This window comes from Micrasema longulum, unplaced genomic scaffold (genome assembly GCF_059751315.1).
Source record: "Micrasema longulum isolate JH-2025_06_02 unplaced genomic scaffold, ASM5975131v1 h1tg001663l, whole genome shotgun sequence".
Classification (NCBI taxonomy): domain Eukaryota; kingdom Metazoa; phylum Arthropoda; class Insecta; order Trichoptera; family Brachycentridae; genus Micrasema; species Micrasema longulum.
In genome coordinates this window covers 1-26,331 of record NW_028278842.1, presented here as the reverse complement: position 1 = coordinate 26,331, position 26,331 = coordinate 1, and the positions used below count along the sequence as shown (strand labels likewise).

At 32.7% G+C, this 26,331-nt stretch overlaps 1 protein-coding gene across 1 annotated transcript; it reads right to left on the bottom strand.

Moving 5' to 3' along the window:
* Positions 1 to 14,630: 14,630 nt before the first annotated feature.
* Positions 14,631 to 26,324, bottom strand: LOC148274402 (uncharacterized). The gene is made up of 5 exons (XM_088237164.1): positions 25,925 to 26,324; positions 20,922 to 21,127; positions 18,639 to 18,942; positions 17,002 to 17,098; positions 14,631 to 15,267 (listed from the first exon to the last, which is right to left on the bottom strand). The coding sequence occupies exons 3-5, from the start codon at positions 18,855 to 18,857 to the stop codon at positions 15,119 to 15,121; spliced, it is 465 nt and encodes a 154-aa protein (XP_088093290.1). The 5' UTR covers positions 18,858 to 18,942; positions 20,922 to 21,127; positions 25,925 to 26,324; the 3' UTR covers positions 14,631 to 15,118.
* Between the last annotated feature and the right edge of the window lie 7 nt (positions 26,325 to 26,331).

Sequence of the window (26,331 nt, the reverse complement as noted above, 5' to 3'; positions counted from 1 at the left end):
CAGACATGGTTGACATGAAATATTTATTTAAAAAGGTGTTTTTAAGCTAGAATATTTCTGGACTGGCACCTAAAGCGTAAGACTGATCATTTCACCTTCGTGTAACAAAAATGATCAAGATACGATGCGGTTGGTGTACATATGCAGTGCCCTATGCACCATTAGGTGCGGAAAGAGGAATGATGACGAGGCTATTATATTATCTACTATCCAAAAAAACAGATAGGATAGAACGCCATATCTACATTCATACATCTTATCATGCACGCACGCTGATTATTCCTTCTCTTGACATGTCCATCTTCAAGTATTTTATGGAGTTGATCGTCCTATGTCTAAATATGGCAGTTGAACATTGAATTGTATTGTTTCTGTCATTTTTAATTGAATTCCTAATAACCTTAATAATATACTCGTATGTAATAAGAAAAAAAAAATGGGCTTCTTAATCAAGAGTTTTTATATTAATGTTCATAATAAATAATGGGTTCAAGTTTGATATATATGTTTAAATTATTTTTTATGAAATATTTGTATTTCCTATTTTTTTTTCTTTTTTGAATGAGCGGATAGTCTTACTGTAATTGTTTATGTAAAGATATTTATTTTCAAGTAGGATTAATATTTATACAGGTAAACTTCACCAACAAGCCACAAAAAATGGCTTGGTGTGCATTTTGTACTTATTAGGTGTGGGTACTTTTTTTTGTTTCTTAATTTTTATTCATGTGTACTTTAATAATAAAAAAAAAATTACAATATTTTGTTATAGCTTACCTATAAACAAAATCACCGTTCGCTTCTGGTATAGACTAGACAGGTATAGTCGATAAGTTACGCAAGATACAGTTAGGTATATCAGTATCTATATAGACGACTTAGCGACTAGCGACTGCGGCTGCCGGGTACCGAAATGCTCCGAAATTGTTAGGCAAATTGGAAAGTTGTTTTGTCTACTAACTGTTGCGTCTGCTCGTGTTATTCTATTTCATGTCTGTAAAAATACAATGCAGTTTGGTTGCGCTTTACCCACTAGTCCCCCTCTACTTTCTACGTAATGAGGAAGTTCTGTGGTTTTTTTATTTGTTAGTAGACTATCAAACAAAGCCGAATTGAAAAAAAAATTACACATCGTATTATGAGCGCTATGATTTTTTTAAATTGTGTAATAGGGAAATATTACATACTACGAATACCGATAGAATACGTGAAATGGATTAAGAAAAAAAATGTATTTTTAAAATGATCTTTTCGTGATCTGGTCTCCCTTCTATGCAGGCCGGATAAATCATATCGAATCGGTGCAGCATCATCTGCCAAGAAAAATAGCATGGATGATTGGCCTCGAGAGGGGAGACTACACTTACGGAGAAATGGAGTCAATATGTTTATTTTTTGGGTGATGCCGTGTGTTTAGACCTTTTATGTGTAGATTTCTAGACAAATATATTTTTTGTATTTGGCCTTCTAGAATATTCCGATAATGTCTTATCGCGTATGCACGTGGATATTTTTTGTACTATTTAATTAATACTAACATATTCTTTTTACTTGTATTTTAATTTGGAAGTTGTAAAGGTGTACTTTCATCTTATTATCATTTTTTAACTGTGGTGCAAGGAATAAGAAAGCACTTAAATATTTAGATTTGCCGAGCGGTAGTATTTTTTATAAGGAAACACATACTTATTTCATGTTTTGGAATTATGTCGTTTGTTTGGGAGACTTTAATTTTGACTGGCGGGTCTTGGCGCCGCCGCCGGTCATTCGCTTTATAATAAAACTAATTGTTCTCCTTTATTTTTTATTTATTTACAATTTTTAAAAACCCGTTAGGGTTACATTAGAAATTGTATGTTGTCTAGTCATTTTATGTCTCGTCTAGTCTAGTTAGTTCAGTCATCATGTGCTTTTTCAGATTGATTTTAAATTTGTCTCCAGTAAAAGTTTTCAAGTAGTAATGTAAGTCGTTGTAGTGTTTAAGTCCATTATGTAGTATTTTTGACTGTCCTGTGTTTGTCTTTGCTTTTTCAATATGATAGTGTTGTTGTTGTCTGGTATTATATTTGTGTATGTCAGCATTTTTGGCTAATATTATGTCGTGTGTACAACTACTAGTAATTTGTACCGTGTCGCAGTCGGCAGTTGGTACATTTCTATTAGTTTTTGTAGTATGTAGTGCCGGGAACCATGGTGAGTTTAATTTAAGCCCGTCGTCTTTGTTTATGTTATTTGGGTGTCTGTGTATTTCAATTGCCTCTTTTATTATTCGTGCACTGTAATTACTGGGTTAGTGCAAAATTTTCGGTTCAAAGGCGTAAAAATGTCCGGTGCCTATAAAGTGTTTCGCTATTGCAGATTTGTCAGGATGCCCAAGTTTACACGCTTTTGTGTTTGTCCATCCTTTTCTTTGCTGTACGCTTTGTTTGTCGTATGTACACTTTATTATCCTTGGCAACTTAGTTTATAAACAGCTTTCGTTTCCAGAGGATTCTTATCTTTTGGGTTCAATAATTGGTTCTTTAATTTTCCCACAGTCCCAAAGAAACATATTGATAACAGTGACCGTGAAAACATTCGCACCTATTTAAATGGTGTCTAAAAATTTCAAGTCTACAAAAACTTAGAAATAACATTGACTCCATATTTATGTATTTATTTATTTATTATATATACGGCCTAAGCCAATTACAACAGTTACATGAAGAAACACAAATGCACGAAACTGAACCAAAAGAACATAAAACTATTTAGCAAAGGCAAACAAGGGCAAAACAATAATTGTATAAAATATATTCAAAAAAACAAAATACCTAAAACTTTGAGCTAAACCATGCCAATCCAACTTCATCCCACGCTGTTTAGTAGCGAAGAGATCTACGAAAAGCCGGAAGATCTATCCCAAAAAATTCCAAGTCGTGTGATGAATTGACTAATCTACACATTCTGGACATTGGGGCATAAAAACCGAAGTTGCTCTTAGAAGATTTTATAAATAGCAGATTTTGACTTCTGGTGACACGGTTGGGAACATGAAAAGAAATTGATTGCAACAGAGATGGGACATCACTTAAAGCATTAAGTATTTTGAAAATGCATATAAGGTCCATCTCAGTTCTACGTCTCTCCAATGAAGACAGATTAAGAGATTGCTCTATTTCAAAATAGGAATAATTACCCCTTTGTTATCCGAGCAACCATGCCACTTTTCTTAGAAAACGGTGTTGGACAGACTCGATATGGTCAATATGAGTCCTATAGAATGGAGACCAGATAGGAGAAGCGTATTCTAGGTGGGGTCGAACTAGTGAGCAATAAAGAGTTTTGATGGTATTATCAATGTTAAATTTACTAAATGGCTTAAATTATGTACCATCGTTACTGGAACAAGTGGCATTAAACGTTGCGATCCGCCGGTTGCGAAATAATAATGTGCTATTCCTTGATCAGCGCAGCACAAACTATGGCTTTCATCCACCAATGTCCCCATTGAGTAGCATTGTAAACTCGAGACAAGATCTGGACTTTTTGGTGTTAGTCTTTCTAAATTTAAACAATCACTGAGATAGACCAGATCTTGTCTTAAGGCAGTTATTATTTTTATTTTTTCTGTCCAAGCTTTAATTTTATTTAGTTGTATTTTATTTCAATTGTACATTTGCGTATTATAAGGATATGTGTTTGTCATTGTGAAATGTACTGAATAAGTCTGTAAATAAATAAATAAAGTCAATAAGGATACTGTAGAGTATATTCATACATAACTTTTATAGATATATATATTTATTTAAATGTATCTTTACAAAAACGCAACATGTTTGGCCTTGACAACAGTGACGTCAAGATCCACGATGATATTCTATTTAAATTTAAACGGTCACAAGCAAAGTTCAAAATTTAACCAAATCGCAACGTATTTGGGACGTGGCCAATGCAATGAACCGTTTTCGCAGCAATTCGAATGATAAATTTAAAATCATTTTTTAAGTTACAAAGCACGTTTTTTTTTAATCTATTATATTTCGCCAACCCTTATTAATTTAAAATATTTTTTTAAAAGCGATATTTTCCTATGTTGACATTACTCCGCCTGTGACGTCGCGAGTTCTTTACGGTGAGTTTTACTGATTGGTGAATTGGTTTCCCGTTAACCAAAAATCTATCACAATACTATATCATCGGTTGCTTCACAAGAACTCGTGACGTCATTTAAAATAGTTCGTTTTTATTAAAACCATTTTTATTAATTTTTTCATATATTTTCGAGAATCTTCGCCGTGCAATCAAATCGTCAAATTATTTTTATTTCGAATTTTCCGTACTTTTTCATTGAGTCCTGTCATGGTTTTGCAACGTTTGGGCGATGCATTGAATATGTTCATTCCTAAAAACCTGAAATTTATTTTTCTGAATTAAAAGTTTGTGGTAGACCATTCTCTAGATAATAAGCTATTTTTATTTTAAAAAGCTATTTTTATTTTAATAAGCTATTTTTATTTTAATAAGCTATTTTTATTTTAATAAGCTATTTTTATTTTAATAAGCTATTTTTATTTTAACAAGATATTTTTAATCCCGAAACGTTTTCACTGTCGACCAGTGTTATTATTTTTTTCACTAAGATTAGTGATCATGAAAGCATCCACCCCTTTCCCGAAACTGTTTATAAAGACTTGTGTTTTTCTTCAGTTTCGCATATCACTATCAATTTCTTAACAACTAACTAAGCGAAATGTTAATATTTCTTTACAATCAAACCGCGGAAATAACAAAACAAAGAAACTTTAAAAGCTTTCATTGTAACCCTCACTGCAGTATTTTCAATTTGTGATCAATCAAATACACATAGTCAGCACAATCACCTTTTTCTAATTTCCCAGTATGACAGTGGAGGAATACAGTGTTAGTTCCAAATTGAGACCGCGACCGCACGCTCCAGATCCCGCATCGGAAAGGAAGAAGGACGTAGTAATACAAACAAATCAAACAACGACACGAAACCCAAATACACAAGGAAACATTAGAATAATTAAGATTAGTGACAGTTGTTCTTGAGGATACGATGCCATTGATCATGATTTAAAAAGTATTTCCGATTGAAGTTCCTGAAAGCTATAACCCTGCCTACGGCCTTAACTCTTGCATGTTAAATAAAACAACTTTCTTGTTCTCGAGGCAGGAGTTCGATTACCTGAAGAGAATGATTTAATTAGATATTAATTTATTAACAAAAAATCATTGCAGTTTATATATTCCTAAACGTATTCTCAAGGAGTTCTGAAGGAAAAAACTAATTAAATAAAAATATTGTAAAAATAACGAGTCATAATCAAACCTTTATTTGTGTGACCCGCACACGGTGATGCAAAGGGCATTGTTCAATCAAAAAGCGGAAACCATCTTCAAAAACAAATAGCCAGCCCTAAAAAAGTGCAAGCGCAAGTTCTTAAGCCAAGAGATGCGCCTTCTACCTGCACTGCGTCTTCCTTAAATCCTTCCCTGTAGAATGACGCCTCTCATCACATGCCCAAAGTTTTCGAGTTTTCTTTTCTTTATGGTCTTCAGTACCTCTTTATGTTTTTCCATCCGTCAGAGAACATCATCGTTTCAGATTTATCCACCCAGGAGATTTTTAATATCCTCCTGTAGCACCACATTTCAAAGGCTTCGATCTTTTTTGAAGTGTTTTGGGTGAGTGTCCACGTTTCGACGCCGTAAAAAAGTACTGAGAAGACGTAACATCGAGCAATGCGCATTCGGAGGTCTAAATTAAAGTCTCTACTGCAAAGAAGGTCACGCATCCTGAAAAAGCAGTCTCGCGCCATCTCTATTCTGACTTTGATCTCTTGCGATTGATCCCATTTTTCATTCAGCCAGCATCCTAAATATTTATATTGATTAACTTGCTTAGTAACCTAAGTGCCTAACATTTCTTAATTGTTAAATTGCTTTTATTTTGATACCGATAATGTACTTAATCAATAGCTTACACCACTGAAAAAATTATATTGACTGTTTTCACAATTTTCGTTTATATATATATTCTTATTTTCTGTAAACAATAAATGTAAAAACTGTTGTTTTTTCCCCGAACAAAAATAAATAAATGAAAATAATATCACATACATTTAGTACGGACAACAACTGTTGTTATTAAATAAAACATGTCCTTGGAGAAGTGATGGTACTTTATGTAGAATGATCATTTTTGAAAGTTGATTGCTCATTTGAATTGCAAAAATATCAAAATCACAAAATCGCTCAGCCGGATCCGAATTGCTATTGAATTCTAAAAACAATGTTTTTTGTCTGTGTCAGGCTCAATACAGCGCTGTGTGTGAAATAGAGCCAGAACCCTAGACGAGTTGTTTGGACTCAATGGATACACTCGGGAAAACATTCTGAATAAGAAAATCGAGTGGGTATAAGTCAGCCTCGTAGTATAGCGATTGGAGCATCCGTCTACGATGCTCGAGGTACCGGGTTCGATTCCTGGCAGGGTCGGCTTGAAATATTTATTCTAAAAGTGGCTTAACACTGCAACATTTTGCTGTCCCTGGTTTGGTACTTGGGTTGCTGAGAAGATTGATTAGGATATCTGCGTCAGCACGAAGGGAATCAACAATAATAAAAACAAACGATTTGCTATGATAAATATATATTCTGATACATGATAAATATAGCGCAGGAAATTGGTAAAATAAACCAAAGTAGGGAACAAAATGCCGAACACTCCTCTAGTGGAACGGAAGGCCTGTTGACTACTGCCAACAGGCCGGCTTCTCCTGAAGAGTTTTAAGTGGTTTCCTCTCCACGTGAGCAAATGCTGAGAAGTTCCTGATTAGCCCACATTAATATATCCCTCCTGATCCCAATAGTTTAGATAATTTTTAAGATATTTAATTGCAGAAAAATCCACCTTTTGAAATATAAACCTTGTATATTATAAGCAAGGTAAATAATAAAGCAACTCCCATATAAAAAAAAAAATTTAAAAAAAACGATTTGCCATTAAATTTACTTTTACCTGATAAAAACTGGGTAGTCCAGTGATCAGGGATAACCCAAGATGGCGTTTAGTTATTATTTCCAGGTATTTAATATCATGTACTATTTTTAAGAGAGAGAACTGGTAAAATAGATGTATTCGTTGATTTAATGAGGAACTTCGTTGATTTAATGAGGAAAATTGTTCCTACCTTCTTTGGTTCTGTTGAGAACCTCGTCATTAGTGATGTGGTATCTCCAGCAAATCCCTAATATTTTTCTGTAGCACCACATCTCGAAAACCCTTCTGTAGCCAAAACCCTTCTGAACTCTAAACTGAAAATGTGAAAGTATTCGAAACAATCATAATAATTAATTATACAAGTATTTAATCCATTTCTAAAGCATATCAATTCAAATCATATTATGTGATTTGAATGCATGGCTCGTCTATTTTTAGCATTCGTAAAGGAGGATAAAAAATGTGTTTTCGTAACATACAAGTGCTGATTTCGAAGTAACCTAGTTGTAGTAATTATCCCGCGATATTCAATTATTTCCTATACATTTTTTTTCGTAAGGTCCCATCTGGTCTGGGTAGTGCCGGACAGCCGGACTCGCTCCGGCTAAAACCTCCCCTCCTCCTTTGCAAAAGTGTACCCGCCTATCGGCCAACCACCGTACTGCATGTCGTCAATTGCTTTATGTCAACTCTTCTTTGTCTCGCGTTTTCGTCTGTATCAGTCATAATGATGTCCTCTATGAATAAGTAAAAGTTAGTTTGCAACCGGTAGTCTTTGGGCAAGTCTGCTGCTTTTGGGTGCGCCGCCGGTGACCGGCCTTGAGGGTCACCTGGGGGCGTTCTGGTTCTCGAAGAGTAGATTTGCGTCTCAACCATTGCGTCAAAGTTAAAGTCCTTGCCCAGTTCTCTTTTCATGTCTTCTTTTTTCTCGGTCTGTCTTTTGCATGTGAACTGTGTGTGTTCTGGATTGTCTGTTTCTTCACTACAGTACACGCATTCCTCTGTCAGTGTCTTCTTATTGTTATTTTTTCCACGAATGATATTTCTCCACGTCTTTTTCCCAGTCATGGTGCTAAATCTTTAACTAATCTTCGCGTCCACCTGCCCTTCGGGGAGTTGTCTCAGGCCTCCTGAAATTTACTAAGTGTCATCTCTCTCGTGTATTATTTTTCATCCGTAAAGGTTCGACCCTTCGTTACATGCGAGATCGTACTTCTGCCATGAGGTTTGCTGGCACTGACCCGGCCAATACTAGGGCTGCGTTTTTTTACCCGAAAAAAGTTTTTTCATTTTTTTTACGGGTTTTTACCAAAAGAGTTGAAATGCACTCAACCCTACAAAAGTGTGTTTTTTATACTTAAATTAATTAAAAAAAATATGGTGACCACATAAATCAAAGACAGGTCATAAGGACTCTAAATGCCTTGAATTCCATATTTCTTCTCCAATATCTTATTTATGAGTTATAGTGATTTTGGTGAAAATAATTAGTGACGGAATAAAATAATCGCTAATTACCGACAAATAACATCAAGATATCAGGTTTCATGATGAGATCAGAAATTAGTTAATATTATGAAGATTGCAATATTAATTATCATTTCTGGGTTCGACTTGATCAAATTATCACAGTAATTGATCGAATGCATTAAAATTGTCGATATCTAAGATCATGGATATAGGGAAAGATTCGTGCGGTGACTTGACGCATTTAACAAAACTTTCAATCGATAAGACCTTTAAATTATTCCATTAAAAACATGTTTCTATTTTGACTTGTCATTGGCTGGTTTAGGGGCCACTTATACAATATGCAACATTCTGCCTATTTTAAAACATCCACATTATTTCATTATTTATTTATTCATATAAAGATACATATTACGATAAAATAATAACTTATCCTTAACTCTATAAGGCCAAGAGCCCTGTGTTGAGTTGGGATACAACATAATAGATAGTAGAAGCATGCGTATTATTGAAGAATACTACAAATAAAAATTACTTGGGTCAAAGCACCAGTAAATGACCATTGATTAATAAAACACAATATAATAAGAATTGCTACATGTGTCCAGTCAAAAAACTTTTAGCACTAGAAACTATGACAAAAGCAGTAGGCGGACACATCTTTTGGTAAGAAATATAACTATCAGTTTTGAACTGTGAGTTGTCAAACATTAATAGTGCGTCTTCCCGTTATTTTTCTGAGATAGATAGTGTTTTTATAAGGAAAGGTGTGGTTAGTGTTTTATTTGATGCTATTTCTTATGCAATTCTTTGAATATATCCATATTCTAATGTGTTAGGGTGTTTTATAATGTTATGATGTAACTAAATCTGAGTATTATTTTTACTGGGGTAGTTAGTAGTGGCCATTCACTGGTGATTCTGATATTTTTTTCGAGTATTATTAATTATAATTGTAATACTCGTATTTCAATAAAAAGGTAAAAGTACTTAGAAAAATCAACGTGTTTTATATTGTTTTCTTTTCGCTTAAATAATGAAATGTATACCTTTAATGTGGATTTCACTACAAGCTGAACCTTAAACGGCCATTCATTGGTGCTTTGATCCTGCATAAACAATAATTTCAAAAAACATCTGAACAACACGCTTAATAGTACTATCTATAAATCTATGTGATGTCTCGCAGCAGTCTCCTGCAATGGTCTCCTTCCTTCTCCTGAAAAAAGCTTTCATTTTGAAGAACGTAATATGTTCATCCAGAACAGAGAAAGACAAATTTCTCTGAACGAAAGTCGAACGTGCTTTTGGTATTAAATAAATCAAATTACAGGAAAACCTCCTAAGAGCATTCTGCTGGGATCTTTTCTTGTAACCGCATTAGCAGAAATGACTCTTTTTAAAAAGTCTTATATCCAGTGCCTTTACTAATTTAAACAATGTCTTAGATGAGAAAAATAGAAGCCTCACTCTAAGAATGAATTTTTGTACATTTATTTTATTTTATTTTATTTTATTTGGGATTTTTACAGCTATTACATAAACAAAATAATTATAAAAATGTTAACAATACTAAAGCCAATTGAAAAATTCCACTGTAAATATAATGACACATAATATATAAGAAAAGAAGTTTAGTAATTGTATTTGTGTGACGTTTGTATTCATGTGTATGTGAATGTGTATATGCGTGAATGAATGAGGGAGAGGATACATGTGCGTGTGGGAATGAATGAGGGAGAGGGTGCGTGTGTATGGGTGCCGAAGTATGAAAATAATATATTTGCTTAAAACTTGTAAATTGTATTAAAAATGGTACAATAAAGAGCTTAGTAAAAAGATAGAAACCTTTTTGTTAAAATTCAAATGACGAAATGATATTATTAGGACCCTAATAATAATAAGGGGGTTCATGATAAACGCCGTGCAACCTCCCCAGCCCACTATACCAAAGGTCAATGTACAGGATGTTCTTGATTGAGCAGAATACATGACACAGTTTTCTTAATCTGGAAACCGGCGATTGGACCATTTCCTCAACTCTTCCATCTGTTGACTTTTGTGAAGTTAACAAGCTAAAACTTTTAATGATGTGGGTGAGATTGATGAATTTGTCATTGGGCAAAGCATAAAATTTGAAATCAACACGTTGCGCCTATATTAAAAAATATTAAAAATATATAAAGACTGTTGATTAAATGCATAGCCTGGATTACTTTTTACTATGTTTTTACTATATACGGGTATTTTTTATTTATCACATCTTATGCTACGTTTTTTATGGTTTTTCTTTTTACTATGTATTTTACTATGTTTTTTGCTGTACATATATATGTTTTTTTTGCCATGTCTTTTACCATGTTTCTTGCTATGTAATTTGTTTTTTTACAACGTTTTTACTGACATGTTTTTTACTATGTTTCAAACTATGTGTTTTATTTTTACTATGTATTTTACTGGGTTTTTAAATAAATTTTTGATGTATTTTTTACTGCATTTTTTACTATGCTTTTTAAAACTATGTTTTTCACTATGTCGAATACCTTTATTTATTTTTCTATGTATTGATTACTGTTTTTAATTTTAAGAAAATGACTGGCTTAAAACGAGGTAAATAACCCTTGTTAGATAGTTAAAGCAACGCTTTATAAATGTATAATTTTATGAACAAAATATAATAATAAATAAATAAATGAATGGATTGAGACAGTACAGAAGATAAGTATACCGTCTCGGTATGTATCGATGAAGATAGCCTTTGTAATGAGGAACTTCAGCCCTACAGGAAATTGGATAAAAAATTGTTTTCTTACCATTAATAGATCAATCGGCAGAATTGACCGAGAAGATGAGACGTCACACGCGGAGTAATTTCAGAAATACAAAACTTAAAAAAATCATTGCGCTGGTAATGCGATACTATTTTTTTTTTTTTTTAAATTTGGATAAGCTTAATAGTCAATTAACAAATTATCCGCTGAACTTCCTCATTGCCCCCTGGGTGGGTCGTTATATTTTTTAACTCGTACCTTTATGACCCCTTGGTCGCGTATTTTAAAAGGTCGGAATCACTGATATAAAATTTACATAATAAACAAGAAATCGAGTTGAATTGACATATTATATCCATCTGTAGTGTGCCTGTAAAACTACAAATTTCTTATTTGTTTCATTCGTAAAAAGCGAATAGAATAACTTTTCTATAATTGTTTGTAATTCATCGGTTAAATCATAGATGTCGCTAATTCAAGAATATTTTTCAAAAACAAATCATCGCGCCACCGTCGCGTCGTTCCTTAGGGGTAGGCAGAGATGATAGATCGCCATAAAACTTTTTTATTTGCAAACATACCTCTCTCCCTTTACATTCATTCATCTTCTCACGCACGCAAGCTGATTATTTATTTCACATACAACTTTTTATTTTTTCTTTTCTATGTGAACACCTCACTGGGCGTAACCGGTGTCGAGGCATTCATTTACATTACTTTTATATATATTTATTTATTTCTTTTATTTTATTTAATTTTACAACACGCCCAAGGGGCAAAATTCAAATAAAACATTTAAAAATAAAAATTTGTTTAAGGGGTATTTAAACGAAAGTTGTGATCATTATTTATGTTTATTTCGTAAAAAAAAACTTCAAAGCTCTATTTCTGCAGATTTGTGCTTTGAAATGTTGGAGACAAACGAACTATTTACCACACATTCGCCTGAGAGATCGCTTTTCGACAGCATTCAGACTATTTTTATCGTTGTTTAACGCTCTGCTCACAATAAACGCTCTCTAGGAAACCAGCGCCATTGGTTCGTGCAGACAACTTTTTAATGACGTCATTTGCCGCCACATGACGGCCGCTAGATAACAGCACCGCTCAAAGCTAGGGTTTCCTAGGACAGCGGTGCCCGTATCTTAACGGCCGTAGTGAACGGTGATGCGGTGGACAGCCGTCGTAGTTGTGACTAGAGAGTGGTTTTATTTTTTAACGGTGTTATCAACACCATTTTTATAGGAAACCACTCTCTAGTCACCGTTACGACGGCTGTCAACCGCATCAATGTTCACTACGGGCGTTAAAATACGGGCACCGCTGTCCTAGGAAACCCGAGCTTTAGGAAAACAAGATTATTATAAAAGTTTGAATAATTATTACATGCGTTATGTGTATTTTTAAAAATATTTTTTTTCACATAGTAAACAATGATTAGTAAAAAAAATAATGTGACCTCACTGGGGGGGTTACCCGGTTACTGGGATATAAGTATATACCAAACCAATATTGAATCACCTGCTCCACAAACGTATAGTTTATGATGTTTTTATTATTTTATTGTGCGTTTTATTGTATAAATAATACAGGCATACAGAAATGAAATATGAACATAAATAAGTAGCGTTTAAAACTGTGTTAACATTTTGTGATTTCTTTCTGTATCTTCTTCTTCTTATCATCCCGTTTCTCTCCACTGCTGGATATAGGCCTCTTCCAAATGTTTCCATGTTCTTCTGTCCTGGGCACTCTGTTTCCATCCATGGCCCACGAGTTCGACGACGTCAGTCCAACTCCTTTGTGGTCTGTCTATTTTTCTTTTACTTCGGCAGGGTCTCCAGTTTAGTATTCTGGGGGTCCACCTATTGACTTCTTGTCTCGTCACATGACCCGCCCACGGCCATTTTTGTCTTCCCACTCTTTCTGCGATATCGGTCACCTTTGAACGGCGTCTTATCTCCTCATTCCTTATTCGCTCTCTTGAGGAGACGCCCAACATTTGCCTTTCCATAAACCGCTGAGTGCACTTAATTTTGTGAACACTTCTAGCAGTGAGTGACATGGTTTCAAGACCGTATGCTGCCACCGGCAGAACACGAGAGTTGTGGACTTTAGCCTTCAGATTATTTGGGGTTTCCTTATTTCTGAAAACGTGTTTCAGCTTTCCAAACGCAGCCCAACTTAACCCGATTCGTCTAGGCAGTTCCGCAGTTTGATTAAATATTCCCAATTTGATTTTGTGCCCAATGTAAATGTACTCGTCAACAGCACCGATAGTTTTACTTCCAGTACATATTTGGCTAGGTTTTGGACTCAAAATCTTAGTTTTATCCATATTTATTTCCAGACCGATCTTTCTAGAGGCTTCGTTTATTAAGTCTTCTTTTGTATATATTATGTATGTTCTCTATATATATTAAGTCTTATTTGTATATTCTCACATGCAAAAATAACAAAGCTATGGTAACCCTGGCGAGGTCCCATTATTTTTATTGTTTATGATGTGAAAAAAATTAATAAATAAACAAATATGTTTTTTTGAAGAAAACAAATAAATAACTCTCCCTTTGAAGTAAACTTTGTTAATCACATCATCATTATTCCTTTTCTACACATAATGGTGCAAAGGGCACTGCATTTTTACACCAATCGCAGTGTATTCTCATCATTTTTGTTTCACGAAGGAAAGATGATCAGACTTTCGCTTCAAGTACCAGTCCAGGGACGGTGAAATATTAATGTAAAAATACCTTTTTAAATAAATATTATGAATAACTCCCTAGGGAGGAAATCCAGTCAGTCTGCAAGCATTCGGACATACTCAAACATTGTTGAATCAACTACCTGGTAAAAGAAGAAGTATAAAAATTGGAAAATTGTTTTCAGGCGTTGCCTAGTAGGTGATTTGGTTCAGCCGGATGAATCTCACCCACGTCATAAAGGTTTCAGCTCTTTTACTTCACAAAAGTCAGCAGATGGATAAGTTGAGGAAATGTGGATTTTTAAACATGGGCAGAATGGTGAATGTTACACAATGTGTAAAGTGGCCACTTAAACCAGCTAATGACAGATCAGAAACCCTGTTAATGGCTAGACTTCCATATTCCCTTCTCAAAAATGTTTTCCCTCTCTGTTGAAATAAATTTAAATATTTTATGTCAACAATGTCGAGAATTGCACCCGAGACCTCTCGCATAGTAGGCTAACGCGCTGACCACTACACCGTGAGACCGACTATGTGCATTATAAGCAAGGTAAAAAAAGCAATTATCGTATTTAAAAAAAACGAGGATAAGTTAGGGAAAAAAAATAAATTAACTAAAAAACGTTTATTGTGTCAAATAATTAACAACATAAATAATAAGGTATTTTCACAGTTTTTATTTTTTTAAATATAAAAAATATAAGATGAAAAAAATTTCTATAGAAGTTTAAAATATGCATGTTTTGAATTACCCAAAAACGAGATGTTTCGCCCCAGTGGGACAAACGGCATGTATGACGTTTTGGCGTCAAACTTGTACGCAAAGTTTATTAGAAGCGCAGTCGGTGGTCGTAACGCGTGACGTCAAAATGACGTGATGCCAACTGCAAGCGGTTTTGCATGTGCTCATTTTTAAATCCGAAAATTATAAATGAAAACTTGTTCCGAACACATTGATAGTTATATCATTAGAATCGTAAAACTCCGCCCAAAATACGTGTTATATTTTTTATGTTCTTTCCGACTTGTGAAAATACCCTATTATAAAATTCAATTAAACCTATAATAAATAAATAAATAAACAGGTAGACACAAAATATTAATTTAAGGGTGATTTTATTTGTGTGTTATAGTCAGTGTCGTCACTGAAAATGGATAAGGTTAGAAATGGTGTCCCGTGGAATCGAATGAGTCTGAATTTCCCGAGGGTCCTCCTAAGTTCTTGACAACAGCGTTGAAGCCGTGGACATCATCGGCCGAGTACTCCACAACCCTCAGCGAGCCATCTGGTTCCACTTGAGAGTAGTGTCCTGGAAGAGCATTTGTGTTTGTGAAATAAATAGGGACAAATAATGACGTTATAAAACTTGCATTGAAAAGTGTTTACATTTATTGTAATTTCGTATGTTGCAGAGCAGTTCGGTTGTCAAATTAATATTTATTTATTTATTTAAATGTACAATAGAGCCCAGCGCTACTGCCAATTACAATGTACATAAATTATATACAGTAAGTTGCCTAATTAATAGAGACGCCTATGAAAATATGTTTTTGTCATTTCTATATTCATTAAACAAAGATGTTTATGGTTTTATTATTATTGTGGATAATTTATATAGCGCCATTATTGTGAAAATCACCTCAAGGGCGCTTTAGGCACGATTGTTTATTAACAAGAACATTTCATTGGGAATATTTAAACATTACTTTTTGTTCTTAATCCGCATTTATTTCTTTAGTCTGATTAGAATAAAACAAATACTCAGCGAGTTTACTTTAGGAGGAAAAAACTGCAACTAAGTTTAAGATGTTAAAAATATAGCATACTTATTTGTGTGAAAGATAAGCTGGAATAATCTGGATTTATAAGATATAAAATTATTTGTTTTTTCCCCTAAATAAAGTTACTATAAACCATTATTATAAATAGTCCAATATAATGTGTTTATTTTTTATATCTTGATGTGAGATGTTTAATAACTTCGTATATAATTGCAATGCTTTATTTTTTCTCAATAAAGTTGTAACGGAGGCATTGAGGGAGACAAGGATAGAGAGATCGTGTATATTTATCGACGCACTTACTTTTCTGCCCTAGATTTTGACTAAAATCACTTGGAAAAAAATGTATGTAGAAAGTAAATTCGTTAAAATAGCTTGGCTGACAGATATATAGATTGTCCCCCAGAACTCTATTATAGCTGCGGGTGGAAGTGGGTTTTCTCCCTCAGTTCAATATAATGGCAAGCTGCGCATAATCGCTTATATGGACGATTCGCCCTTGCTATATATTTTTTTTTTAATCTTGAAGTAGGGCACACATAAACATATTATTATATGCGCTCTAATAATAACAATGTACATATACCTATTTAATGTATAAGTTATTTAGCATATATCTCTTAACCTGTTTGAATTTTGATATAATATTATTTTTTTATTATTTTTTTTATTAATCAATATATTTCATAAATGGCTAATGTTTTTTTTTATTCTATACAAATCTACTTTTATACATCTAGTAAATTTTATAACTGTAACTCTCCAAAAAAAGAGACTAACTCTTGTGCTTGGAGAGTGACTTACACTGTTATAATTATTTATTAATTAGAATTTATATAATTTTGAATATACGAGTAAATGAGAAAAAAAATCATAGGATGTAAAAAGAAAAACAGAAAATAATAATACATTTATACTAATTAAAATTGAATGCAGTTTTTACACTTTTTCAAAAAATATCTTTAAATTCACCTTGAATTTATTTATTGATATATTAGATATGATTAGGTAATTACAATTACATCAATATCAATCAAAGACGGTTCCGCGGTTTATTCAATAATAATTGAATAAACCGCGGAATTGGAAAAACACGGATTTTCAAAATGTTGTCTTTTACCGAGTTTTGAAGTTTTGCAGACGAGTTTTGATGCACTGATCTGGAGATAAAATAGAATGAAACATTTTTAAAATACAATTTATAACAACCATTAAACATCCTCATTTCTTAAGTATTTTGAATATTTTGAAAGCATTGGTACCTTTGACAACATCCCCGTCTCTGGTCTCCTGCTGGGACTTGATGTCTCCCGTGTGGGGGTCGTTCACAGCGTAGTCGTATGAATAAGAAGGGAAACCCTACAATCAAATCAATCCATCAATTATCATTATCAGGGCCCCGATTACAATGGTAAGTTAACAGAGCTATAAATTTGTTGCGACAGAGAGGGAAATCATTTTTGAGAAGGGAATATGGAAGTCTAGGCATTTACAGGGATTAAGATTCGTCATTTATTTATTTAAATTTTTATATTTTTTTTCAGCATGCATAAAAAGTAAAACAGAGTATAAAAAAATAAAGGATAATAACATAGAAATGAAATACATATTAACAGTAAAAATAGTAAACAAAAAATCCCACAAAGGCATAGCCTGTTCGTAGGTATACAAGAAATGTTTATGAATTTTTGCTCCTATAATAAATTGTCAGTTTTAATATTTTTGTGTAACATTAAGAGGAAAGAAAATATTATGTAAAAGTTCTAAGGTATTTTTTTTATAGTAATTAAAAAAATAAATAAAAAATATTAAAAAACAAAAATATTCCTTATTATTAAAGGGCATCAAAATATATCACAGAAAAAAAAGTTCATATCTTTAGTTTGAATCCAGGATAGTGCGTGTTTTTCAAAGAAGGAAAATTTTGAAAGTTTGGAATCAATGAAATATTATCAGTAAAAAACGAATTCCCCGTAGGAGTAGGCAGAGAGGATAGAACGCTAAATCACTCTATCATTGCATACAGACCTCGCTTCCTCTACACTCATATATCTTCTAATGCACGCACGCCGATTATTCATACTTTCGACATGCCCATCTTCAAGTGTTTAATGGACTTGATCGTGCCATGTCTTTTTCGGCCTTCCTCGTTTTCTGCATCCATCAACATTCGCATCGTAGATCCTTTTAGCCGTTCTTTTGTAGTCTATTCGCTCTACATGTCCAAACCAACGCAGCACTCCTTTCTTGATTCTGTCGATAATGCCTAGCTCAACCTTACACAGTTCACGAATCTTTACATTTGTGCACCTATCATGCATCGTTTTACCACACATTCGCCTGAGGTATCAAATTTGACAGCATTTAACCTACTTTCATCATCATTTTTCCAATTCCATACTTTCCTACCATACATAAGGGTTGGCACTAAAACTGCATTGTGAACTGCTAGTTTAGTCTCCTGCGATAAACATTTGTTTGCCAAAGTAGATTTCAGTGCACCGTTCACCCTGTTCCCGGCACTCACCCTTCTTTCAATATCTTTCTCGGTCTTTCCATCTCTAGTAAACATACTTCCTAGATGCACAAATTCTTCTACCTGATTCAAAATATCTCCGTTTACTCTGATCTCATATTTAGTTATATTTTCATCCCTTTTAAAAACCATCACTTTCGATTTATCAACATTCATAAGCAAATTGCTTTTCTTGCATCCATCGTAGATTTTTGTTACCAAGAATTGCAGGTCTTCTTTGCTGCTGGCAAGAGGCACGGCATCATCCGCATAAAGAATACAGTTTACAGTTATACCACTCATTTTTGCTCCCATTCTTAAATCATCAAGAATTATCAGTAAAAATAACTTAAATCATAACTTACATATTTTTTGTTGACTTACGTTAGAATCGCTGGAGTATCCTGATCCGTAGTGCTCAAACTTCTCAAAGTTCAATGGCTTTCCTTCCGACGGGTACCCGAAAGTGCCTCCAACATCGCCGTACGAGCCGGCGTAGGCGCTGGGGGAGCTGTAATCGGCGTAACCCCCGTAGCCAGGGAAGCTACCCTTAAACCCGAAGGTGTTCATTCTCTTAAACGAATCGTATCCCATGGAGTCCATCGTCCTCAGGTTGTCATATCCCAGGCTGTCAAACGCTGGACCCTCGTAACTGTCGAAGCTGCCGATTCCGTCGGTGTTTTTAAAGCTGTTAAAGTTTTCAGAAAAGCGGTAGAATTCCTCAGAGTTAGTTGGAAAAAAAAGTTTAATAAATAATACATTTAAAAAGCTTAACAATTATGATTCCTTTTTTTAGTAATCCCAATATTTTGATTAATCCCACTTCACCTGTTTATCTGGGAGAGCTCTTCCAACCTCTATCACAACATGGGCTATCTCTTTGCTCAAGTAACGAGAAAACCCTGTTAATACCCCTTTACTGCTTTAATTTTTTCGTCCCCCTTTCAAAGTAGTAGCTGCTCACAACTTTACACAATCAATTTTCTGTCTGTACCTAAGTAAAATTTTGTCTAGATATATTTATTTGCGGACTTAATAAGTCCATTTAACAATGGTAAATACATTTCTTTATAAAATATAAAGGTACAATTGAAATAAAATACAACTAAAGAAAATTAACGCAGGGTCAAAAAGTTGAATAAGTGTTACAACCTCAAGACAAGATCTGGTTTATCTTAGCGATAGTTTAAATCTAGAAAGACTAACACCAAAAAAGTGCAGATCTTGTCTTAAGTTTAGAAATGCGACACGATCGGGAAATTGGTGCAAGCAAGTCAAAGTTTGTGCTGTGTTGATCAAAGAACGGCACATTGAATGCCACTTGTTCCAGTAACGATGGTACATCAATTAAACCATTTGGTAAATTAAACATAAATATGGAGTCAATGATATTTCTAATTTTTTTTATTAGATTAAGTGATTAAATTTTTATTGCGTTTTTCATTTTATTTATTTAGAATACAAAAATATGTAAGAGTTAAATAAAACAGGAGTAGGGCCTGTCATCTAAAAACATGTATTCATTTAATATGAATAAATAAAGCGAAGTTTTAAACTTTATAAAATGTAAAAAAATAAGTTATTTTTTTGATATTATGTTTTATTATTTTTTGTTTTCTTTCACAATATACATAAAATGTAAAAAAGAGTATTAAAAAAAAAAAAATGACATAGCAATGAAATACATATTAACAGTAAGAATATTTGTTACTATCGTTAAAAATTGTTTAGACTTCTCTGTTAGTGTTTTTTTTTTCTTTTTTCGTTTTTTTTCTTGAATTGAAGTACAAAACATTTCTCTTCATCATTTTTTTCTTACATCATTATATATTTTTATACATAAATATATACTATTTACCTTAGTGTTAGTTTTAAATAATAAAACATTTTTTTTTTTTTAATTTTTATCATTTAATGTTATTCAAAATTGTTTTCTAAGTTTTTTTTAACTGGTTCAAAGTATTTCTAAAACAGAATTATATTTTTTTTATCGATAATTCTATAATTGGTAATATTTTATTTTTTTATATAGTTTATCTTTTTTGGACTTTCTTAATTCGTTAATAAATAATATTGTTTTAAGTGATCTGTTTTACTTATAATTATGCTTACATGTATGTATATTTAATTGTATTTATGACTAATATGTAAAAGGAACTAAGTGCAGTATATTTCAATAAAATGAAATAAAATGGGAAACAAAAATACCACAAAAGCATTACCTGTTCGTGGGTATACAAGAAATGTTTATGAATTTTTGCTCCTATATATTTTTTGTTTTTCTGTTTATTTTTTTGTTTCTTAAATTTGTGTGTAATGTAAGAATCAGAAAAGGAAATATTCTGTAAAAGATTAGGAGGTACTTTTTTATTTTATAGTAATTAAAAAAGGAAATAAAAAATATAAAAAAATATATAAATATTCCGCATTATTAAAGAGCAACAAAATATATCAAAGAAGCAGTGTTATTAAAATAAAAGAAATAGGGACAAAACAAGGAGATAGTGGGAAGGAAAGTGAAGAAGAGTGGTGGGGAATACACGAAGGAAAGTGGGAGTGTGAAATTCCATTTGATTTAATGACGAGGAATATAGAACAAATAGTGAATAAACTCAAAGTTAGTGCTTCAAATGTAAATGTCCCGTTATTTAAATTAAATAAATGTACCTGTTGAATCCACCGCTGTAGGCTTTGTTCCCAGAGTCGGAGAAGGGGCTAAAGGAGCTAAAGCCTCCGAAGTTAGAAAGGCCTCCCGACGAGAACCCGTTGGCGTTAGTCAGACCGGAATCGTACGAAGGGCTGTTGTACGATGTATCATAATTGAACGCGGGATTTGAACGCGCGAACGCCACTAGGGTGAAAAATGAAGAAACCTGCAAAAATTAAGCACAACCCTGAGAAATTCATTTACTCTTAAGGCTGTAGTCTGGTAAAACGCACCTAAAATTAGGAAATCATACGATTTTGCACTTTTTACAACGAATGTTATTTTTTAATCACGCTATTATAAAAAAACATCAATTAGATAAAAAAATAAATTATTTAAGGTATTTCTGTTAGAAAATATACTTAAAAGTTTTATCTAACTAAAATATAATTACTTTCAGACCGGCAGGTTACGCCATTTCAAATTTAGACTGAACTAAGGTATCTGGGATCTCAATAAAAATTAAATAGCAAAGTAAAATTTGTTGTAATAATTTGACGATAGTAAATTGAACATGAAAGTGGCTATCTAAATATTTAAATTGTTCCTTTATCCTTCTTCTTTCCTTCCCATCCCCTCTCCTCTCTTCATAGTAAAGTGTTATTTTTTTTATACATATATTTATTTTTGTTAATCTTTGCTTTTAATCTTTGTATTAAATTGTAAGATTCAATATGTCCATGTATTTATAATTTTCTCAAACTGAACGGTTTGGGTAGGTAGGAAGAAATTGCCTTAAGGCAATATGCCCGCCCTTATATGTATATTTATTGTATATGTATATAAAGTGTCCATAAATAAATAAATAAATAAAGTGGCCTAAGTAAAAATTTAATTTTATGTTTTTAAAAAGAAACAAGCATTTTAAATCACATGCATTTTTGTGAAATTTTTCTTTATTTCTACGTAAATTTGAACGTAGATATGCAGAAAGCAGCCAGTCCACAATTTTGGCAAAATTAGATCTTGATGTTATCGGGTGTAGTAAAGCCGATTCTATGTTCTGCTTAAAACAGCCAGACCGCTTTCATATAAAAAAAACTGTATTAATCACCTCCGGAAAAAGGTGTCGATTACAAAAACGGCATTTCTCAATTTGCAGAAAACACCCACAAAACTAGAAAAATCTTATGGTACTTTAAAAAATCTTTTAAACTGGTCAAATACACAATAATATTATTTTTGGTTCTATTTAAAAAATCTTATGTATTCATTGTTTATCGTTTGTTAAAGTCAAAAACATTCAAACTATTGTGTAGATTTTATAATTCACTCTTTTCACATAATGGCTATTATCTTAGTTTTACTTTTCTATGTCTGGCTGCTTTCTGTATACTCGTAACTACGTTCAATTATGCCTTCGGTAATACTTTAAAAAATATATATTTATTTAGATATTTTAGTTGAAATCTTTTTTTATGGAATTGTATTCTCTTTTAAAAAAAAAAGATAACTCTGGTTGTAATATTAAATTTATAACAATATCTTATTGACGTTTTCATGACCTTCACACCTGCCCTTATCAGTACCGGAATTGAGATCCCAGATACCTAAGTTTAGTCTAAATTTGAAATGGCGTAATCTGCCAGTCTGAAAGTAATTATATTTTAGTTACATAAAACTTTTAAGTATATTTTTTAACAGAAATACCATTAAAAATTATTATTTTTAATCTAATTTATGTTTTTTTTTTATTAAAGCGCGATCAAAAACAAAAGGAAACAAAAGAATAGAAATTACACCATCAATTGTAATAGAAAATGAAAAACTTAATGAAGTCACTGAAATTAAATATTCAGGTGTAATGTTGGATTCAAAACTTACATTTCACCAAAACGCTAAGATGGTAATAAATAAGAATGCAAAAAAAATATCAATTTTGGTAAGGATCAAAAGATTTATTGATAAGGACTCTTGCAAAACTATTTACAAAGCAATTATTGAACCACACGTTAACTACTGTAGTAGCATTTCATTTTTATCAAACAAAGAAAACATGGATAAACTAACTGTATTACAAAATAAAGCCTTTGGAATCATTTTGAAAAAAAACATATACACGAGGGTAAAGTCGATGGTAAATGAAATGAAATTATTAACATATAAACAAAGAATATTTTACAATACAAAGATATTTGTTCATAAAATTATAAACTCTAATAAAAAAACAGAATTTTGGAAAAAAATTGATCGGAACCAGCATGAACACGATCACAATACTAGAGAAAAGAACAAAATTAGACTTCCATTTAGGAAAAAGGCAAAGTCACAAAATTCAATTTTATTTAAAGCAATTAAAAAGTATTACGAAATGGAAAAAAATATTTATGAAGAAAAAAACATATCAAAATTTAAAATAAAGGTCAAGACATATGTGATAAACAATTTATAAATTAAATATATTTGCAATGTTATTATTAGAACACACATAACAATATGTATGTGTGCCCTACTTTAAGATTTAAATTTTAAAAAACGTTCGTTTTAAAATGGCAAAATCGTATGATTTCCTCATTTTGCGTGCGTTTTACCAGACTACAGCCTTAAAATGCTGCGCTAAAAATTTCCTTTGCAAACGGTGCCGTATCGAAGTGTTGAAAACATTTCCGAGAAGGGAATATGGAAGTTTAGGCATTTACAGGGCTTATGACCTGTCATTGACTGTTTTAAGTGGTCACTTTACATACTGTGCTACATTCACCATTCTGCCTTTGTTAAACATTCACATTTCCTCAACTCTTCTATCTGTAGACTTATCTGAAGTAAAGAGCTAAAACCTTTATCACGTGGGTGAGATTCATCCGGCTGAACCAATTTACCTACTAGGCAACGCTTGTTAACAATTTTTTATATTTTATACTTCTTATACAAGTTAGTTCAATTAACAATGCTTTGAGTAATCAAGCCTGACTTAAAACTTTTGGTTATACTCAAAGCATTGTCTTTAAAAAACTATTGATTATTTCATTGGCTTTCATTGTGTATCTTTAAAGTCTTTGCAAAGTTATTTATTCAATAAATAAATATAATAATTATAAAATTTTCCAATAAGATTCCTAAGCAAATGTTGGCAAAACATTTAAGAAAAAAATAACTCCGTGACTAATGCATTTATTAATTTATTTATTAACGGACATTGTCCATGTATACAATTTAAAGAGTTTAAATATAACAATAAAATAATAGTTTAAAACATTAAAAAAAGAAGAAAAGAAGCATTGACAAACATAAGGGACATCGAGAAGAGATCTGGACTATTTATTTAGTGCTCGTTTAAATCGTTGTAAACTCAAACCAAAAAAGTCCATATCTTGTCTTGAGTTAACAATACGACAAAGAGAACAATACGACAGAAGAATTAAGGACATAGTTTGTTCTATGCTGATCGATGAACAGTACTACATTGTTTCTCAATCTACGAGTCGGAACATTGAATTTTACTTGTCCCAGTAATGATGGAACATCGATTATACCATTTAGTATGCCGAACATATAAATGGATTCAATATTAGTTCTACGTTTTTGTAGACTAGAAATATTTAACATTGACTCTATATCAGCATAAGAATAATTACCTCTCTCTAGTCCAAGCGTCCACGCTACTTTTCGAAGCAAGCGATGTTGGACTGATTCAATGTGATTTATGCGATTCACATAGAATAGAGACCAGACCACGGAGGGATATTCTAGAAGAGGGCGAACAGTTGAGCAATAAAGAGTTTTGATTGTACAGACATTAGTAAAATCAAAATATGGAACAAGATTTATATTGATTATTATTTCATGTTAATATTGGTCTATTAAAATTTTTGTATGTATATTTTGTGTAAAAAATACGAACGCTTATCCTTGAGTTCTTAATAATGATCAGATAACTTTTTAAATTTGTATAATTTCTTTAACTTTTTTCTTTGTAAAGGAAAAAAATAAGAAACCTGCTGACAAGCCGGTTTCGCGGTTTAGTGGGTTTCATTATTTTTCCTTTTATATTTTCTATAACAATTTATATTTTCTTAAACAAAAATAAATCAAATAAAAACTTTACAAAAATATTGAATGATAATTTTGTAAATATTTTTTTATATTTTTTATCGATTTTGGTTTAAAGTATGATTTGTAAAGAAAAGTAAGATAATGAACGGCGCACTAAGCACAGTAATTGCTAATAAAAATATGTCAAGCGAAGCTAAACTGGCAGTGCACAATGGAGTTTTAGTCCCAACACATATATATGGAAGTGAAACATGGAACTGGCAGAGGAAGGATGAAAGCCGAGTGAACGCGGTCAAAAGGCAATCTTTTAGACGAATGTGTGAGAAATCAATGTATGACAGGATTATTATTATAAAAAAAAAATTTCAAAGAAATATTTGTGTTCTTATGATTTACTCAAATATTTTATTTTGAGGGCCATTTTCAAAGAGTTGTAAATAACTCACTATTAGAAAATGGGAATCAAGTTAGGGTAGAGTGGGATTCGGACCACGGACCTTTGGGCTGTAAGTCTAAGGCACTAGCCACGCGACCACAATCCGAATAATGAAATCAGGCGAGAGTTGTAAATCTGAGTCAGGTTTAATTAATAAGATAAAGAAAGGGTCTCAGATATGGTTTGGTCATGTAGAACGAATGGATGACGAAACATTGGAAAAACGGGTATATATGAAGAGAACGAACGGTAACGTGGGACGAAGACGACCAAGGAAGACGTGGCATGATCAGATAAATCAATATCTTAAGTCTGGTCATGTCAAAAGCAGGCGGAACCGAAGGGCACGTATGACAAGATGAATGAATGTGGAAGAAGCTAGAAATGCATGCCAGGATAGACGTGTGTGGCGGTCCATTAGCAGTAGAAAAAGTAAGTTTTTCTGGTGCCCAGGTTTATCTCGGGCCTCAAAAGGACAAAACCTCGATATTTTATTGTGTTTCGTTTGATGAGGTAAAATTCTTCAATAATTACAGTTTGAGTAGGTATGAGTGGTGGCAAAAGTTGGTTTGCAACCAGTAGTCTTTGGGTAAGTCTGCTGCTTTTGAATGCGCTGCCGGTGACCGGCCTCGAGTGTCACCTGGGGGCGTTCTGGTGCTCCGGAGAGTAGTGACTAACGTTTCCTATCACTGTCGACATAAGAGGGTTTGAAATGGGTGAAGGATTCATATATTTATTTTATTTATACTTCTATTGGTCTCTACCTTGTAGACGATGAGCTCGCTTGTATGAGTGAATCCGAAGAAAGACATATGGTCTTTAAAACTGACTTATTTAAAATTCTCAACTCACTTTTTGATGCGCCTGAACTACTGAGCTCAATAAAATTAAATATCCCAACTAGAAACCTCAGACAAAACTAACTCTTTCATACCGATAAA

What these genes read in the sequence shown, in the direction of transcription:
- LOC148274402 (XM_088237164.1), bottom strand. Translation starts at nt 18,857, where the DNA reads ATGGACTCCATGGGATACGATTCGTTTAAGAGAATGAACACCTTCGGG. An exon ending in GATACTCCAGCGATTCTAAC is followed by an intron (nt 17,099 to 18,638) that starts GTAAGTCAACAA and finishes ATTTGATTGTAG; the next exon opens with GGTTTCCCTTCTTATTCATA. An exon ending in AGACGGGGATGTTGTCAAAG is followed by an intron (nt 15,268 to 17,001) that starts GTACCAATGCTT and finishes ATGCTCTTCCAG; the next exon opens with GACACTACTCTCAAGTGGAA.